Source organism: Rhinopithecus bieti, unplaced genomic scaffold (genome assembly GCF_001698545.2).
Source record: "Rhinopithecus bieti isolate Rb0 unplaced genomic scaffold, ASM169854v2 scaffold_27006, whole genome shotgun sequence".
Classification (NCBI taxonomy): Eukaryota; Metazoa; Chordata; class Mammalia; order Primates; family Cercopithecidae; genus Rhinopithecus; species Rhinopithecus bieti.
The window spans coordinates 1,889,564-1,909,674 of NW_016813373.1; the positions used below are offsets into that span (position 1 = coordinate 1,889,564).

At 40.3% G+C, this 20,111-nt stretch overlaps 1 protein-coding gene across 1 annotated transcript in view; it reads left to right on the forward strand.

Annotated features, from left to right (window-relative positions):
- The window catches only part of LAMC1 (laminin subunit gamma 1), a 121,668-nt gene that overhangs the window by 61,270 nt on the left and 40,287 nt on the right, over positions 1-20,111 (forward strand). Inside the window, exon 2 of the mRNA XM_017848049.1 lies at positions 17,902-18,206. Coding sequence (XP_017703538.1) covers positions 17,902-18,206 — 305 coding nt within the window. The remainder of the gene's footprint in view (positions 1-17,901; positions 18,207-20,111) is intronic.

Sequence of the window (20,111 nt, forward strand, 5' to 3'; positions counted from 1 at the left end):
CCGTCTAAAAATAAAATAAAAAAAAAAATAAATTCTAAAGGTGTGGAAAATCGGTGATAATTGCTTTAGCCTTATACCATTCTTTTGCTCTTGTTTTCTACCACTTAGCTCTTTTTCTCCTTCTTATATGCCTTTTATTTTCACACTAATATTTTCTTTTCACTTATCACTGGACATTTAAGAACTTGGAGTGCTTGATCCTTAGGATACATTTGTGTCCACTTAGGTCTTTTAGGGGAGCCCTTGAAGGGCACCAAGTATAAGCAGACAATAAAAACAGGAATACCTATATCCATTAATAAATAAATAAATAAATGTATATACAGGCCTTATTTATCCTAAATTACACAATTATACTATATAGTAGACTTGAAATTATATTTTTGTGGAAAGAAGGAAAGTCAGGAGACAAATCTAGTGAACGCTGCCTTGACTTAACAGTACAGAATCACTGTGCAGCAATGTGCTATATGGCCGCGTTGCGATTCTAATCCGCCTACATGCATAAGTCAATGGGGTCTTTGCTCCAAACTTGTGGGAGAATGAACGAGCAAAGTAGTGGTGGGAGTTCAGTTTAGTTCCACTGTTTTGTAAATTGGGCTAATTTTCAAAGGATTTCAGACATTTACCTTTTCAAGTGATAGAAGCAAGAGCAGAGAATTCATCCTTTCTTGCTACTGAAGAATTTATTCTAAAACATTACATATCACTTGTCCCTCGTGGCTAGGTGTGGATAGAGATGTTGGATTATTTGTTTGGAGCCTGCAGATTGCACTGCTTCATCTTTTGTAGACATAGAAATCAAGAGTTACCTTTTTTCATCCAAAGATGGAGACAACTATTTGAGAACCCTATCATTAGAAAATTTTTAGCCTTTAAAATAGAACCTTACCTTCTGTTACTCATTGCAAATTATTTTAACATAAACTTACCTGCAGCTGGGCTTATAGGACTCCACTTAATACAGAATATTGGCAAAAGCATCGTAGAGGGTCAGAAAATTACTTAAGTCTGAACTTGATTGGAAATCAAGTTGATACTTCATCTCTCTGATGTCCTTCATCGTTGTAAAATCAGTTCCTGTGGCATTTTAACATTTCTGTAGAACATTACTACGAGAAAGGTAAGTATTGAAAAGATCTAGTAATAGAGATATTTTCAGAAATCTAACAGATAAGATTGTAGAGTCAAGCTCTTTGGAGCTAGATGTATACATTAGAGTTCATCTTGTGTAAACTCTTTATTTTACACTTAGAAAATTGAGGTATGGTTGTCCCTTACTCCCTAGTACAATACTTATCTCACTGTGTATCTTAATTATTTGTATCTTATCTCATCTGTCATATGGAATTCCTTTAAGGCAGGGGCTCACCCTTATTTTATCTATGTATCTTCAGTACTCAGCCTATTGCCTGGCACACAGTAAGTTTCAGGGTATGTTTGTAAATTGAGTGAATCATTGACTGTATTAACCAAACAACAAGTCAGACTCACCTAGGTTCACTCTCTTTTTTCTATTGGGTTGCTGCTTACTTTAAAAGTCAGACAATTCTCTCCCTATAAAAGGCAACAACAAAAACATACCTCAAAATAAAGAGATAGCAGGGGATGAGTCCTGGCCCTCAAAATCTTAACTTTCTTGTGTGTGTATGTGTGTGACATGAATAAAACATGCAGAAAATAAAGAGGATAATTCCAGGTACTGATAATACCATGAAAAAAGTGTCATGAGCATCAAACAGTAATTATCCAAATGTCTTCTTTTTAGTAGAAATCTAACGCCACGCACTGGGCCTCAGTCCATCTGTCTCACAGAGAGGAAATCCTTGCTACTACCATGAAAGCTTATCACATGCTCATGGCTGAAGGAGCTGCTAAAAGGAATTTAGGGGATACGTTCCTAAGTTCCTCTAAGATCCCTTAGAGGGCTAGAGGCTTCTTTCCCTCTTGGGGATGCCATGTTGATTAATGAAATTTTTGCTACTTAGCTTTAGGAAAAGGGCATTTCTTTTCTTTTCTTTCTTTCTTTCTTTCTTTTTTTTTTTTTTTGAGACGGAATTTTGCTCTTGTTGCCCAGCCTGGAGTGCAATGATATGATCTTGGCTCACCACAACCTCCACCTCCCGGGTTCAAGCAATTTTCCTGCCTCAGACTCCCAAGTATCTGGGATTATAGGCATGCCTCAACATGCCCAGCTAATTTTGTACTTTTAGTAGAGATGGGGTTTCTCTATGTTGGTCAGGCTGGTCTCGAACTCCTGACCTCAGGTGATCCGCCTCCCAAAGTGCTGGGATTACAGGCATGAGCCACCATGCCCGACCTGTTTTCTTTGATCTTGTTAAAGGCTGCCATGTACAAAGATTTTCTTTTAATGTTGATCTGTTTTTAAAATATGGAAGAAAGCCTTGAAAGGCATCATCATAAGCTCTACATCAATATCCAGAAAATATTGTCTTGTTTTAGAATTCTAGCCTGTTTTGTTTGGTAGATGAGTCAGTCTACTGTAAATAAATATTTGTTGAGCACTTGTTTTGTGACAAGCACAGTGCCCTAGAAATTGCAGTGTTTTTCAAATTGTGGGTCACAGCTCCCTAATGTCATAAAATCAATTTAGTGAACTATAACCAGCATATTCGATCAAATGGAATGAAAACTAGAATATCAGATTGCATCGTGGATAGTATTGTATTATTTTGTCAAACTTGAGTTTCAATTGTGTATGTATGTGTGAGTTCAAGATTGCAATGTAAAGTGTCTTTTTTACTTGTGTCATGATTAGAAAAGCTTGAAAAGCACTATTAGAGAATATACTCAAAAGTATATATTCCTTGCTTTTGAATAAGTTAAACTTGTTGGGGCAAAGAAACATGAAAGAATACATACTCAAGTGGTGAATTACAGTAAGTGCTATGTGTTCAGAAAAGTAAGATGATAATACAAGTTGAAAGTGGCATGGATGGATATGGTGGAACTTGAATCAAACCTGGAAAGATGGATAGGGCTTGGAAGGCGTCAAGACTAGAGAATGGCTTAGGGGTGAGATGTGGCATATGGATAATACAGATGGCAAGACTGGAACAGAGGTTTTAGTTTACACTGGAGAACTGTAGGATATGGTTTGGAGATAGAAAATGAAGCACAGTTGTCCAGACTTATGGGTGCCTTGTGATAACATGCCTGAGGAGTGTGCATTAGATCAGGTGAGCTGCACAGATTCTTAAGCTGGGGAGTGATAATGATACAGGGTGGGTTTATAGAATACTTTCCATCTTCTTCCTAACTCCTCTTTAGTCATGGAACTCCTAAGGAAATTTCTTCTAGGTAGGTGTTGGATACCAAGTCTCTGGCATGAGATCAAAGAGAGCCAGAAAGGACTTTGGCTGTTCTCCAGAATGTAAATAGAAAGGTAGAACAAGTCCCATTGTGGGTGCATGTGAAATACTCCCATGGAGGAGAACTGCAGTGCTGTCTGTTTGAAATATGGCAAAGATTGGATTGAAGAACATTTCTTCTGATATCACTGTTTAATGTTTGCTCTCAATGTAAAGGGAAAAGCAGATTAAAGGGCCCATGTTTTTGAAGTACTGGGAACCTGACTGACCTACCTGAAATATGCTATGTAAATAATTTGTCATGTGATCTCCTTACCCTCAAGACACCTTCACTGAATATGCTATCTACATAATTTATAAAACAGTTTCAAGCGTGATTGCAAAAAGTTTTTCCTCATTGGAAAGGGACATTTTGATATTTATCTGCCAAACTCTTTACTACTTTCCAATTAAAGGTAAATTTAAAGAAGTTTCTGAAATGAGAATGTGCTTTAAGGGGAAGGTGATTTAACTAGAAAGAAGCTTTTTAAAAAAAGACTATTTAATCTATAACACTAAATACACCAATAATTTAGATTGACTTCTGATTGAAAGTTATGATTCTTTGTTGTGGCAGATTATCAAATGTTCTAAATTGAGACTATTCTAGGACATAGTTTTTAATCTAAGTCATATTAAATAAAGTTTATGGGGGCCCATTGTTTTAGACTAGCCTCTTGCACTAGGCCCCAGCAGACCAGACTAAACTAGAATGGAGTTGTTCATGCTGGGTACCATATAATTAAACTGAATACTGAAACAACCAATTGTTTCAGATTCACAAACAAACCAATCAGAAGGGGCCCAGTTTACCTGGGCATGATAAGACGTCTCCTCTGTTTAACCCTAAAAGGAAAGTAACTTTTGAAACAGTCAACCTGCTTTTTGTTCTGTTTCTGCTTTTCTCAGACCTTTTTTGTCTATAAAACTAATTCCTCTGCTCAGCTCATTGGAACACTCATTCTATTTTATAGAGTAAGATGTTGCTCAATTCTGGAATCACAAAAGCCAATTAAGACCTTTAAATTTGTTGTAGTTTTGTTTCTTAACAGTCATTAGAAAAAATAAGCAGATGCATCTAGGAGTGCAAGATTATTTACATGTAGTCCAGGGGAATTACATACATTTTAGCTGTTTTGTAGAAGGTATAATTTAATCAGGAACACAATAGCACATTCAAGCACAGCCCATGAGAGAGAAAGGGATATGAAGAACACTAACTTTGGTTTCTAAAGGAGAGTGTGTAGAGTGTACATTCTTATTCCTTTGCAAAGAGGGTAGATGAATGAAAAATGAAGAAGGGGGTGTATTCGTTTATACTTATGAAGGCATCTGCTCACAATCAGTCGCTTGTAGAGAGAGTGCCAGCTGGCAGGGTACTTTCATGATGTAAATTGTCCATCCGCTCAGAAGAGCAGAAGTACAAGGAGGCCTTGTGCGAAGGACTGAATTCCTACCCAGAGGACAAGGGAGGGAGATTCTTGTAGATATCTAAATGAGATCTACTTGCATTTTCCACTTTATTTGCAGTTTTCAACATGTCATTTTTCCTGCTGTCCCAGTTACGTTTACTGTTTGACTTGAGTAATCAGTTTCCTCCCCTTCACTGCAACTGCTGCTTATTAAGCCTCTGCCTGGTGGGGAGAGGGTGGGTATGGGAGGGGGCACCACTGGAAAAATGGTGTCACTTGTTCCAAGAGTGTTGTTTTCCTTGTCTTTCTGCTTCACTGGTTCATTTTTGTGAGCTGTATAAGAGCTAAAGGATATTATTACAGATTTTATTTTTTGAAATGCATCAAATCTCCATCCCCTCCCCTACCTGCTAATCTTTTTGCTTGTTAAGAAAAGAAAGTGCTTCTTTCTGTGAAATCATAGGTAATTCTAGGGGTATCAAATGTAATTGAATTAAATCTTACAAAATTTCTGAATGGACTTCCTTCTGCTTTTTTTTCATGAGAGTAGAGGAAAAATGCAAACTTCCTTGGACCAAACTTTAAAACAGTATGCCCTGCAGAAGAAGAGGTTTTAGTAGAAATCTTCGTTTTATATTCTTTCATTTCTTAGATCAGGAATCACCAAACTTTTTCTGTAAAAGGCCACTTAGTAAATATTTTAGGCTTTGCTGACCATGCAGGGTCTCCACAATTGCCCAACCCTGCCCTTGTAGCCAGAAAAGCAGCAATAAACAGTGTAAAGCATTGTTTACAAAAATAGGTGGTGGGCTAGATTTAATCTGCCAGCTGTGGTTTGCCAGCCTCTGTCTTGGATTCTAAGCTACTTAAAGTGTGTCCTAAGGCTTGAGTCTGGAAGGAGGTTGGATCAGTGACCCAAGGAGTTTCTAAAGTGAAAAGAAAGCACGCCCTATAGATAGTTGTGCATGTCGTGAGATAATTTAAAATCCAGAATACCAAGTCTGGACTTTTATAGTGTTTTTATAATTCTTCAATCTTATTCTTTCCCCATTCTCTCCCTCTTCTTTTCCCTCCCCCCCACTCCTTCCTCTTCCTCCTTCCCCTCCCTCTCTAATTACTATGTGAACATCTGGCGCTTTGTACTTAAGCCCCCCTTTTAATATATATTTTTTAAATACCTAAAATTTCTTCTCTGAAAAATAAATATTTCTATGCTAGTCTGTAGCCAACAGAATGTAACGCCCTCCCTGAAAATGCCAACATTACCCGACACAGACTGGGATTAAACAAGTCTAGGCTTCTAGACAAAGAAGAAAAAGTGTTTTCTTATCTTTTTGAGTGTACTGAAGCAGAAGTTAACTCTTTGCTTTCAGCTGTGTCCCTTACCATTGAGAATTGCTGGTGGTCCTGTATCATTTTATTATAGGAAGGAAGGATGGACACCAGAGAGGGTGGGGAATTTGGTTTACAAGGAATCTTGACCAACGCCTGCCTGTAAAAGATACCACTGTGAAATCCCCAGCAGTAGATAGGTTTTCTAAAAATCAAGTGTGTATTTCTACTTGCCTAGGATTTAGGGCCTTGTGACTGCATATTGAATGATAGAGGTAATTGGCATGGAGGAAAATGTTGGGGAGTTTGGGTTCAGTTGGTGCAGTCACCCCCAGACTTGGATGTGGAGTGAGTATACCTGTTGACTTTAACATCTGTGTGTGTCTTAAAGAAGACTGCTACTTTTCTGGTTTACTGCCTATGCCTACAGTTGATGCATGGAATAAATTGCACCTTGAAATGTCTGACATGAAAATCAGAACTTAAGTTCATTCCACAGAAGCCTTTTGTTACCTGATTCTTTAAAGAATGAGAACCAGGATGGAGAAGAGTTTATAGTAGGGAAGTATTTCTCAACTGTAATTGTACATAAAAATTGTCTATGGTGCTTTATACAAATACAGAGTCTGAGGGCACATGTTCTGGGGATCTCCTAAGGGCTATGTCACAGACCATAAAGTTTAAAGAGAAAAAAACACACACAAGAGTTTGAGACCTCACCCAAAACCTTCCAAAATGGAACTTGTGGAGATGAGGCTCAACAATTTGCATTTTCAAAAGCTCTATGGGTGATTCCAGTCTGGGACCTCATTGTGGGCCAGATGATGGGAACTACTGTAACAGGAAGGCATAGACGTGGGCTGGCTCTAATGGAAAGGGACCTTCTAGAGCGCCTGTGGGTTTTGAACTGTTTGGGTACAGGTAACTCTTTTTAGTCCGGATGCTTATAGTGATCCTGAGAATGTATATTATGCCTTTTCTCTTTAGGAAATCTTTGGGAAGGCTTTTTTAGAGAACGTCTTTGTGGATGAAAGGGACTCTCTTAGACCCACTCCAATCCAGTGATGCCACCAGAGAAAGTCCTCACTGTTCAGTAGAAATCCAGCTGCCACACTGGATCATTCCCATCAACACAATACATGATGTCTTCCCATCTTAAGAAGCAATTTGTTCTTGATCACCCCTTTCCCCCTCTAGCTACCACCTCATTTCTTTATAGAAAAATTACTTAGTGGGCTGGGTGCAGTGGTTCACGCTTATAATCCTAGCACCTTGGGAGGCCCAGGTGGGAGGATTGCTTGAGGCCAGGAGTTCAAGGTTGCAGTGAGCTATGATAGTACCATTGCAGTCCAGCCTGGGCAATTTAGGGCTCTCCTCTGTCTCTAACAGAAAATAAATAAGAAAAATTACTTGGAAAATTGTTTTTATTACCTGTCTCCAATGCCCCCTTCCCTTATGCCCAGTATTCTCTCTGGCTTTCATTCCTGTCAATTCTAACAAAACACTCAAGGTCAGACCTCCAGGTTGCCAAATCCAGTAGCCAGTGCTCAGTCATCATCTTTCTTAGCATTTCAGGAGTATATGACCAAGTTCAGTTGATCACTCTCTTCTTCTTTTTAAAAGAAGCTTTTTAAAATTTGGCTTCTGGAATTCTACTCTTTTGTTATTCTTTCTACTTCAGGGGCTATTTCTCTCCGGTCTCCTTTGCTGGGTCCTCCCCATTTCCCCCATTGCTAAAAGTTGGTATGTCCCGAGACCCAGTCTGTGTACCTCTTATCTATCTATATCCCTTCCCTAGTTGTTTTCCTCTAATCCCATGGCTTTGAATACTAACTGTATGCTGATGACTTCCAGATTTCTCTCTCCTGCTGTGGCCTCTTCCTGAACTCCAGACTTGTATATCCTAACTGCTGAATTGATATATTTTCACTTAGAGGTTTCATGGGCATCTTCAACTTACTATATCTGAAACTGAACTCCCAGTTTCTTACTTTCCATCCCCCCATGACTGCTTCATCATTCCAATTGTATAAGGCAAAGCTTGCACGCCACATCCAGTCCATCAGTAAAACTGGTTTGTTCCACCCTCAAAATATGTCCAAAATACCATTATTTGTTAGCTGGATTGTTGCAAAACTCCTCTAACTCATCTTCTTGTTTCTCTGTCATCCCCTCTGTAGTCTTTGGTAAGTACAGCAACCAGAGTCATCCTTTTGAAATACTAGTTAGAGCCTGTTACTCCTTTGTATAAAATTCTCCAGTGGGTTTTCATCTCATTCAGAGTAGAAACCAAGTCTTACAGTGACCTACAAAGCCCTCCATGTTGGCATCCTCTCCCCTTCTCAGCTTCTCTCACCTCATCTCCTAATACCTTTCCACCTTACTCACTGCTGCTTCAGCCGCACTGGCCTCCTCACCACTCCCTGGAACTTGCCAGCATGTGCCTGCCTCAGGGTATTGCACTTGCCATTCCTGGAATGCTCTTCCTCTAGATGTTGCACTGTTTTACTTCTTCAGGGCTCTGCTCAGATATCACCTTATCCATGTCATGCGACCATCTCTGATAATGCTGAATTAAATAGACTCTCTACAAACTTTCTATTCCCACTTCGTTTTTCACCATCATCTGACACACAGAATTTTCATTTTTATTTTAAAATCTATCCCTTTCCCAGGCATGCTCCGTACTTTACTATAAGTTCTACAAAGCTGAGACCTTGTCTTATTCTCTCCTAAGCCCCAGTGCCTAGAACAGGGACTGGCATATAGTAGGTTTTCAGTAAATGTTTGTTGAATGAATGGAAGAATTTGGACTTGAGCAATTATCAAGACCAGTCATAGCTGTTAACCTTGACCTAATGGGTGGTTGTGGTAAGAAATTAATAAGCAGTTGTGAAAACTGAGAAAGCCGTTTTAGTATGTAAGATATCTTGCGGTATTTGTAATTTGTAATTATTTCCTCTTTTGAGGACAGATGCAAATAGTACATGATCTAGGGGAATTAGGGACCAAGTTTATTAGGAATGAAACTAAAGAATAAAAGGCACTCTAGCAAAATGAAGGATTGGAGTTTTTTGTTTGTTTTTTGAGACGGAGCCTTGCTTTGTCACCCAAGCTGGCATGCAGTGGCGTGATTTCAGCTCACTGCAACCTCTGCCTCCCGGGTTCAAGTGATTCTCCTGCCTCAGCCTCCTGAGTAGCTGGGAGTATAGGCATCCGCCACCACACCCAGCTAATTTATATATTTTTAGTAGAGACGGGGTTTCACCATGTTGATCAGGCTGGTCTCGAACTCCTGAACTAAGGTAATCTCCCACCTTGGCCTTCCAAAGTGCTGGGACTATAGGCGTGAGCCACCACGCTTGGCCAGATTGGAGTATTTTAAATAGCACATCACAGTGGACTTTTAACTTCACTTAGCAGATAGTTGTTGAATAAAAAAAGTAAACTTTGGTCAACTTTTTGTGACTTTGTGGGATTACTGGAGTTGACCTTAGTCTATTACTATACCTAGAATCTAATACCTAGATTCTAGGTATTAGAATCTTGTTTTTTTAATTAGATGGTTTTCTCTTTTAAAAAAAAAACTATTTTCACCCTTCTGTTATAGATAAAAGCCAAACTATAGCCAGCTTTCAATAGTATATGAATATCACAGAACAAGAAATAGCTTCCCATAAAATTATGGTGTCTTTTTCATATCTTAACAATTATACATTTCTAAAATATGGCTTATGTAGCTTATATTTAACTGTCTTTTTATTTAGTGTTATAATTAACTTAGTTGCCTTCTTTGTGACTCCGTTAAATCTTATGTCAGTCAAATCCCTTTAGTGGGAACTTTGTTTAGCAGAGTGAATGGATTTTTTGCCTCAGCTTGCATGAGTGGGGGTGAATGCTGGCCTTGTTCCTTTAGCCCAGCTCAAGGACTTATTCATGCCTGTGGTCTACCACCATGAGTTAGGTCTGGTATTGACTCTTGGAAGCATGGGGTTTGGGTTAATAAGGCACATTCCCCAGTTCTTGGCTTAAAATTTCACTTGGGAATCTTATCTTTTTTGGTGAGTATATCAAATAAAATGGCAAAGATATGCAGATTAGGATGAATTTATCATATGTTTTGATAGTGGAAATTGTTTGTACCCTGTAACAGTGATTTGCACTTATTTGAAATTACTCTCTCCAAGGGTGTTTGACATTCTAGTGTTCAGTTAAGAATTCTCTCTGTATGCATGTAATGGCTGTTTTATGATCACATTTTAATTACCATGATTAGTCAATTTTGGCCCTTCAGTTTACTGAAGTGTATATGGCATTTTGGGGCATTGCAGTTAGGTAATGCAAGCAGAAAGCTTTTATTTTTGAGAACTTCTACATTAGATTAGTGCTGTGATCTTATTTAACCATAGCACCAAGTAATATTTTGAGGGTGATAGGGAAAGAGAAGTGTCTTTTTTGGCTTAAACTTTAATTTTGATACTTCATGGAAAAATCTGATTTCCGTAGAGATTATGGGTATATCTTCTCCAAAATCATACCGTCTATTTCAAAACTTTTGTTTTCCTCTTAGCTCCATAGTGATAATCATTCCATTATTTTTATAAATAGCTTTTGATATAGAATTCTGTTAGCTTTGAGAAATTCTAAAATATCTTCTGTTTTACCCACCTGCCTTGTATTTCACTGTGGCAACATAGAATTGAGACTTTCCATATTCTATCTCTGCTTGTCTTAGTGTGTCTTTTGATTATTAATAATGGCCCAAGTGTGATAGGAAGTGCGTATTGCCTGTACTCAGAAAACATGATTATTGAAGGCCTTTGTTCATTCATTTGAAAGGGATGCTTTCTCAAATTGTAAGTTCCATTGCATTTGTTGTCATAAATTTAGTTAGGAATTACTATTTTATACAAAGCTGTAAAGTTTACTTGTCTGCATTTTTAAGTTGTGCTGATCTAAATATACTTTCTAAGGGATTGTCCTCTTGCACTGTCGGCATTTGACTGATTGGCAAGGGGGAGGCCATGAAAAGGGAGTACAGACATTTAGGGGAAAGGAACAGGATAATAGGTTTTTAAAAACAAACCATTTTAAAGATAAGTTTTAGCCAATAGAAACTAGCCCTTCAACAGGCAATAATGAGGAGTGAGTGTTTCAGCAACTAGAGTGACTGCACTGTACCAGATCATCTCAGTAGATTCCTTATGTGCTTAGTTGTTCTGTAGGGCTTTCCGATCGCCTGCCTGTGTCTGCTTGAGGATCCCACCGTCAGTATTAACTTGGCCTTGGGTCGTCTTAATCAGTGAGACTCTATTTGTGCAATCCATCCGCTGAGGTGGAACAATAACAGCTGGTGTGCAGCTGGATGTGTTGCCTGGGAACTCTTGTTTCAGCCAGCAGTTATGCTAACAAAATTGAAAACATTTTCAAATAGTTGCTTTCTGTGACTACTGTTTGTGTTAACTGTTTGGAGAATCCCATTTAGTAACCTAAACACACCCCATCTCTAATTGACTTTGTGCTACAACTTTATTAGTTTTATATTCCTAAAATCAAGTCTGGCTTCAAGGAGAGCATTCCTTTTCTGACTTCCAGAGAGTTAGCACATAAGAGCCAGTAGTGAACCAGTGACTCCTAATTTGATACTTTAGAATGAACTAGTTTTCTTTTTCTAATTCAAGCTGTGGAAGGGCATTTTGCAATTTTATAAAATTCTATATGGCCATTGTCATTCATTACTAAACTCTAAAGGAGGTTATTTCACAAGATCCTTATGGAATTTTTCTGAGTAGCACATAACAGAGAAGCATTTATGTTCCCCAGCAGTCAGTGCTTCAATCCAATTCTAAGACAAGAAGAGTTTCTCCCCTATTCAGAGACATTAGAAATACTTCACCACGTAGGAGGCTTAAGCAGAATTCCTTGGCTTGGTCCTACATGAACAAAGGCTGGGTTCTCCTTGTTGATGCAGCCTGTTCCCCTCCTCTCATTCCCTCAGCCAGCATGAACTGTAGGACCCAGAGCAGGAAGTACTGGTTAATTTTGTGTGCTTCATTCTAAACATCTGCCCTTGAGTTTTTTGTTTATGGAATGGATATGGCAGGGGGAGGAGGAGGGGCAGTAGAACACTCAGAAGCTAAACATTTTCTTGGTGGTGTGTATATCCATGGTTAGTCTTCATGTGCATGAACATGGGGTGAGGGGTGGAAGATGTTCTGGTTGAATAGTTGCTGGAATACATCCAGAAATGCACTTACTGTTTTCCTTAATTGTTTGGCTTGGCTACTTTACCTTAAAGCCATACTGTCTACTTTGACTTGCTCCCACAGCGTGATGATAATTTAGTAGTGTCATCGGACTGGAAATTAGAAGATCTGGTCCTGTTTTCTATTCATCTACCTGTTAACTGAATCTTCTTACTTTGTCAATTGTGAAATGAGTAGGGTGGACAGAGTAGGAAAGTATGGTGAGAGAGAAGACATGGTAAGCCTCCAGTGGAGCTATTTAACAGAATAAGAAACTCCTTAGTGTTCTAGTTCTGGTTGTAGTTAATTCCAGATAACACACATACCTCGCACTTTGACCCCTCTATTCCATTTTCTGTATTTGCCTTCTTATTTATCCAGACTGGATTCCAAATTCCTTGAAGCAACTTTAGTTCCCTTGTCTTGTTGTTTTTCTATTATATTGGCAGAGGGGATGCTGAATGCTGCAGTGGAAATCACACCTCCACAGAGATGTTCATACAAAGGCATGGCCTTCTGCTGTCTTTTTAGCCACCTGGTCTCTGCCCAGTAAGCCTTCTTTTTTCTAGTCAGCTATCTTTGCTGGACTTTACAGTGGCTATTAAGCAGAATTCCTTGGCTTGGTCCTACATGAACAAAGACTGGATTCTCGTTGTTGATGCGGCCTGTTCCCCTCTTCTCATTCCCTCAGCCAGCATGAACTGTAGGACCCAGAGCAGGAAGTATTGGTTAATTTTGTGTGCTTCATTCTAAACATCTGCCCTTGAGTTTTTTGTTTATGGAAGGGATATGACTTTACAGGCTACACTCTGTTCAAATATTCCCCACCCAGCGTTACTCCCTGACTTTGCCACCAGTCGTTAGCAGGTATCCTTGATTTTTCACTACACAGAAAAAAAGTCATCGGTAGAACTCGAATTTCAACTTCTGTCCCTTAAAACCTGCAACGTCACTTTGCATATGTACCCAGACAGAGAGCAAAGAGGCAGGTTTCCTTCTGTAGAGAACCAATCTCCCAACAAACATGGAATCCTGTTCTTGTTTTCCAGCTTCTGTTTTTCACCTTTCCCTCTCTGCTGACTCAAGTACAACAGTGTTTAATACACATTCATCTCTACTATCAGAAAACAAGAAAGAAAAAAAGATAAGTCTTTCCTTGGCCCTGTAACCCTTCCAAATATCATCTTCCCCTCCTTCTCCTCTTCTTTAGCCAGACCACATGGTAGATTAACTACACTCACTGTTGTCTGCCTGCTGTCCATTCTGAATAATTCCTTTTTTTTTGAAAGGGAGTCTCGCGCTGTTGCCTAGGCTGGAGTGCAGTGTCGTGATCTCAGCTCACTGCAACCTCCGCCTCCCTAGGCTGGAGTGTAGTGTCGTGATCTCGGCTCACTGCAGCCTCCGCCTCCTGGGTTCCAGCGATTCTCCCACCTCATCCTCCTGAGTAGCTGGGATTACAGGCACACACCACCACGCCCGGCTAATTTTTTGAATTTTTAATAGAGATGGGGTTTCACCATGTTGGCCAGGCTAGTCTTGAACTCCTGACCTCAAGTGATCCACCTGCCTCGACCTCCCAAAGTGCTGGGATTACAGGCGTTAGCCACCATGCCCGGCCCATTCTCAATTCCAACCACTGCCGTCCTGTCCCTGGAACTGCTTTTGGTGCAGCTGTGACCTCTGTGGCTTGAAGCTGATGGATACTTCTTAGTCAGTATCTTACTTGACTCTCCTATCATATTTGAACCCCGTTGATTTCTCCCTCCTCAAAACTGTCTTTCCTTGGCTTCTGTGACATTTTTATTCTTTTACTTGCCTTCTTCCCTCTGGCTGGCCCTTCATAGCCTCCTCTGTCATCTTCCTCTGTGTGTGCTGTGAACGTTTGTGCACCTTACGGTGGTCTCAGAAGTCAGCTTTCACGCAACACACTTACTCCATGGGCTTCAACTGTACTCAAGTCTCCAGTGTCCATCTATATACTAGTGAGTCCCAAGTTTCTGTTTCTAACTCAGATATCTCTCTTGACCTGTCAAACTGCTCACATCCAGCTCCCTACAGACATTTCCTCATCTACGTGACCTGCAGGCATCCCCAAACTAGTGTATCTGAAACTGAATTCATCTTCCCATCCTACCCCTGCACCTGCCTCCAGTCCTGCCACTCTTCTCTGTTCTCTATTCAGTGAATAGTACTACCCTCCACTTGGTTCATTTTAAACTAGAAAACTGAATGTTATTCTTAATCCTTCCACCTCATGGAATGGGAAAAAGCAACTTTGACAGTGAAACAGGGTACTGACAGTGACAAGTAGAGGAGGCCTTCAAAAGCAGCTCCCTATCGCCTTGTAGTACATCAGTTACTAAGTTCCTATTGAAAACGGCTTCCTACACCTCACTCAGGTCCACTCATTTCTCTCCATTCATCTGTTCCCATTCTTCAGCCTCTGTCATCTTTCCTGGATTACTGCCACATCTTGACCTCCCCATCTTCGTTCCTGTCCCTTCCAACCTAATCTCCACACTAATCTTTCTAAAAATCAAACCTGATCATGTATTTTCTGGTTTAATGCCTTCAGTGGCTGGCCATTACCTTTAAGGTAAAGTTGCTCCTTAAACATGACCGTAGCCTGGAGTGCTCTGCTTCTTGTTTGCCTCATCTCCAGCCACTTTCTAGTTCTAGCTACCCTAGACAACTCTAATTCCTCCAGTGATCACTCCTCTGTGTTCTCTGGGCTTTCATACATGCCATTTCATGTGCCTGGACGATGGGTCCCTGTTTGCTTAGCTCATTCTAAGCATTCCTCATGTCTTGGATTTAGATGCCTCTTCCTCTAGGAAGCATTTCTTGAACTTGTAAATCTGAGTTAAATGATCTTCTCCATGCTTTCCAAACATGATGCACTTCCTCTGTCATGGAATCATCTCATGATGATTTGTAAATTGCAGCTGTCTGTATGCGCTGTTGGGTTGATGCAACTCTGAGGACAGTGCACATGGCTTTTTTGTCCTGGAGGTGTGTGAGCCTCCATACAGACTGCCATAGAGCTCCCTCATTTCCAGCTGTGGCTGTAGGTTGTCATGAGAAAGGTAGCCCTGCAAATGAAGCTCAGTGCCAGCAAGGCCAGGCCAGCACCTGCAAAGTAGACTGCATCAGAGTTTAATGCTAGCATAATTGCTTTCTGGACATTTTGCTACTTGTGGCTGTGCGTCTATGCCCGCAGCAAGAGACATATGCCTGGTTCTTTCAGAGTGTGACTTTGTAGTACAGATGTTGATTGGAACACAGGATGCCTTGATGATTTTACCTTCTCTCCTTTGGCCCAGTCAGTTGCCGTTGGGTTGCTAAAGAACAATGAGATATCAGAAAGATAGAAAATAGAGAAGCAAGGATAATCTGTAATCTACAGACTAGTGAGTGAGCCTTTGAACAATCCAGGCCACTTACTCATGAGTAAAATTACTTTAACCATTCTGGAATGTCTTAGATAGTGAGTCTCTGGAATGCCACAGATACTGTACTACAACCTCACCCTCATTCAAAGGTGATATCTTGACATTTTTGACGCAATAAAGAGATACAGGTAAAACTTGCATTCTTTTAACAGGAAGTGTGTAAACTGTATTTCGTGTGACCTCTGTCTAGGCAAAATGTACTGCATCCTAGATAGAATATTCACGTTTGTATAATATCCTTTGGTAACTGTACCAGGAACAGTCAGGTCCTTTTGTGTGAACATATTCAGAATCCCAATTCAGGAATGTTCTTTATAAACCCTATTGTGATAATACCTTATATTTGTATCGAATTTTACAATTAGTCAAGTATGTGTAGATCTTAGTTTGACTTTCCAGCAACTCTTGAAGTAGGTGGGGCAGGGATTGTCATCATTTTTACAAAGAGAAAATGGCAGAGCAGAAATCATATGGTTAGTGAAGGAGGGAGGCAGGATCCAAACTCAGGTCTCAAAATGCCCAGTCCTGTGTTCTTTCTGTCATGCCACATGGCTTTGTGTTGAAGCTAAGGTGTGTGCAAGTATGTTTCATGTGTGTGGGGAACAGTTAATCCAGCCTCCTCTAAGATCTGGGCCGGTTGAGAAGTAGTCAGATATGGCTCTTCCTGTCAGTATTATTATAGAGAATGCTCAGTTGAAGAATGTGGCCTGGACACATAGCTTGCATAGGCTTTCTGCTCTTTTCCTCCCTGAATTGACCACACCCACTTAGTCCCAGATCCAGCAACAGGATAGCAGCAGACCCCACCCCACACAGAGGCAGAGCTGCACTGTATTGTACTGAGTGCAGGAGAGGAGAGAGGGGGACTCCAGTCAGCAGCCAGAGAGAGACATAGCGGGGTCCAGGCCACACGTGAGGAATCGCTCCTTGTCTCTCAGGGACTAGTGGGTATGAGGAGCTGAAAGTGGCAGAAGTCTCTCCTCAACACTTCTGAGAGCACAGAAGTTGCTGTTTTGTGGGTTTTGTAGGAGAGGGTTAGGATGGTTCTTGAATTAATTGGCTTAGGGAGGAAAAAAACTGTAAGCTCCTCGAGTACAAGGATCCCTGTGTCTAACACATTCCGTTCCCTGATGTATATAGCATAGAGCTGAGCATAGATTTGTGCCCAACAAGTTCTTGTTGACCAAACTGGAATCTTCACTATAACATAGAAGTAACAAAGTATAGATATTGTTAGAGATAGCAGGACCCAATGTGTGAATGAATGGTGTTTGTTTCTTTTACCCACGTGAAGACGCACTGGCTGGCAACCAAGCCATCCTGACCATAAGACCACACTCTGGCTTTGGCAGTGAACTGTCTGCCCCAGTGACTGCTGTCTTTTCCTCTCTGCTCAGAGCTCATTTCTCATATATTCTCTTTTGAACATATTCAAACAACCTCTTTAAACCTCCTTTCTCCCTTTCTCTTTTTTTCCCCTATTTCATTGTTCATCTGCTAAAGGAATTTTTTATTCTTCTTTCTTATTCTACTCCCTGCTACATCTCTCAAACACTGTCCTCCCTTCTTCAAATGTCTGTATCTTAACTTGGTAGATAAGTAGAATAGTGCTGATAATATTCTTCCTGCATCAAGAGTAACATTACAGTTAATAGAGAATAAGGTTTTTTTAAAGTCTTAAAGGGTCTGGAGACCTATTTAGAAAGTCAGCATATATTTGCTTTCGTATCTTTTAATTAAGCTTTTACTGCAGTACCAGCGTTAAGAATAAATGTGCTTTTAATTCAATTTTAGTTTTAATTAATAGCATAAGTACAGTACTAACATATGCCGCCAGTTTTCATTGCACACAAAATTTTCACAATGCACCTCACGACAGGCCTTTATGAGCCAATTTATGGACCCAACTGCCATTTGTCATTTTGTGGGAAAATAATGTAGTTTTCTGTTTTAGAATAGCCTGTCTTCTTGGTTTAATGTGTACAAGGTGATTTGTATCCTTTGTCAAGTTCCAAACTAAGCTGGGAATATAGGGCATTTCTTTGCTTCATACATGTGACTTACGACCTTTGATGTGTTTGCCCCACAGGAAAAGCTTTTGACATCACCTACGTGCGTCTCAAGTTCCACACCAGCCGCCCAGAGAGCTTTGCCATTTACAAGCGCACGCGGGAAGATGGGCCCTGGATCCCTTACCAGTACTACAGTGGTTCCTGCGAGAACACCTACTCCAAGGCAAACCGCGGCTTCATCAGGACAGGAGGGGACGAGCAGCAGGCCTTGTGTACTGATGAATTCAGTGACATTTCTCCCCTCACTGGGGGCAACGTGGCCTTTTCTACCCTGGAAGGAAGGCCAAGTGCCTATAACTTTGACAATAGCCCTGTGCTGCAGGTAAGTTCTTACAGGTTGGCCTGAAGCCAGCTAGTTCTATAACGTGAGGTGTGGGAAGATTATTGTAGCGGGGCCTGTGGTCCCACTTCTGAGGTACGGGGTCAGAGTAGAATACTTGAGCAGCACAGACAGAGAGCTTGATTCTGCTCTCTGTGTACTATTAATAAGTAAAGGAAAGTAGTTTTGTTCCTGCTGCCTGGTTGATGTTTGTGCTTATGCACTTGCAGGTCTATTCTAGGATGTAAACTTTACACATTTTTTAAAAAGTCAAACAATTTTAACGGTAGTCTCTGTATCTAAGGTGGAAACATTTTCCTTCTGACCTTTTGAAGAGAACATTTGACCTAATTACCCAGATTTCTTGAATCTTTTCTTACCTATTTTTTGATTTGACAAAATAAAAAGTATTTTTTAAAATTAGCAAAGGGAAACAATCGAAGCAAGATATTTAAGAATGCCATCTTCTTTCATTTTTACACAGTACAATCTTGACTAGGTTTGTCTGGCACCACTGCCGATCATTAAAGAAACTCCTCATCACCTAAAAGGATGGATGTTAGTAACAGGATATTAATTTAGGTACCCATAGCGTTGTACTTAAACACTGTAATAGAAACATTTCCCTGTTTGAGAAGGATTTATTTTTCCTCATGAATTCTACATGCATATTCCTTATACACCATAATACGGAATTCTTCTGTGTTGCTCAGATTTCTGCGAACTTTTCATATGTCCCAGCTATTTGATGATAGAAAAGCTGATGAGCCTCATGCTGTACTCAGTACTTTAACACAGAATTGGAGATGCTGCTGCATGTGGCTGAAGTCAACAGCCACATGGGAATAGCCTATATCAGTTGACTGAAACAAGATAGTCTGATCATGGGTTTTCAAATGCTGCATACATTATATGAAAAGCTGTTGTGATTTCTCAATGGGAAGTACCCCATTTTTCTAGGGTTTCTAATTTGGATCTTCTTATTCTTTCTCTCCATTATTATGTTCAGGGACTCTGTTTCTAATTGTATGGTTTTGGACAGTGACAAAAGATAAGAATATATTTTCTATGGGTCTAGTTTCCCCTTCCATTGTGTTTCTGTAAGTTGCTGGGAGAGCATGAATGTGAAAGCTGTTGGTAAACTCTGAGGTTATAGTGAGCAATGAGTGTTCTTGCCAAGGCCTTGCAAAAAAGTGTTTCTTGTAATGGAGATAAGTTGTGTTCAAAATAAATGGCAGAGAGGATAGCTGATTTTGACAGATGAAAAAGCAGGGCCAGGCACAGTGGCTGATGCCTGTAATCCCAGCACTTTGGGAGGCCGAGGCAGGTGGATCACTTGAGGTCAGGCGTTCAAAACCTACCAGACCAACATGGTGAAACCCTCTCTCTACTAAAAATACAAAAAAAAAGTTAGCCAGGCATGGTGGTAGGTGCCTGTAATCCCAGCTACCCTGGAGGCTGAGGTAGGAGAATCACTTGAACCCGGGAGGTAGAGGTTGCAGTGAGCAGAGATCATGCCACTGCACTCCAGCCTGGGCAACAGAGTGAGACTCCATCTCAAAAAAAAAAAAAAAAAAAAAAAAAAAGAAGAAGAAATAAAAGAAAAAGCAGAAGACTGAATGCCCAGTGGAGAGGTGACCTACAAATACTCTTTAAGTTGATCAGTTAGCAAACATTTGCCAGACTTCTTTCTTTCCTACAGCAAATTATTGCATTTTCCTGTCCTGATGAGGCAACAATAGAAAGAACAGTGTAGTCAGTAGGAAAATGCAGTGATACAAAGTTGTAACTGTGGTTTTCTGGCACCTTTGCTAACTGTACACCTGCTCTGTCTGTCTTGAGCCATTTCCCCAACTGTAGGAATTGTGATGTTTGTTACTCTTTATGCCATAGAAACTAGTGAAACTA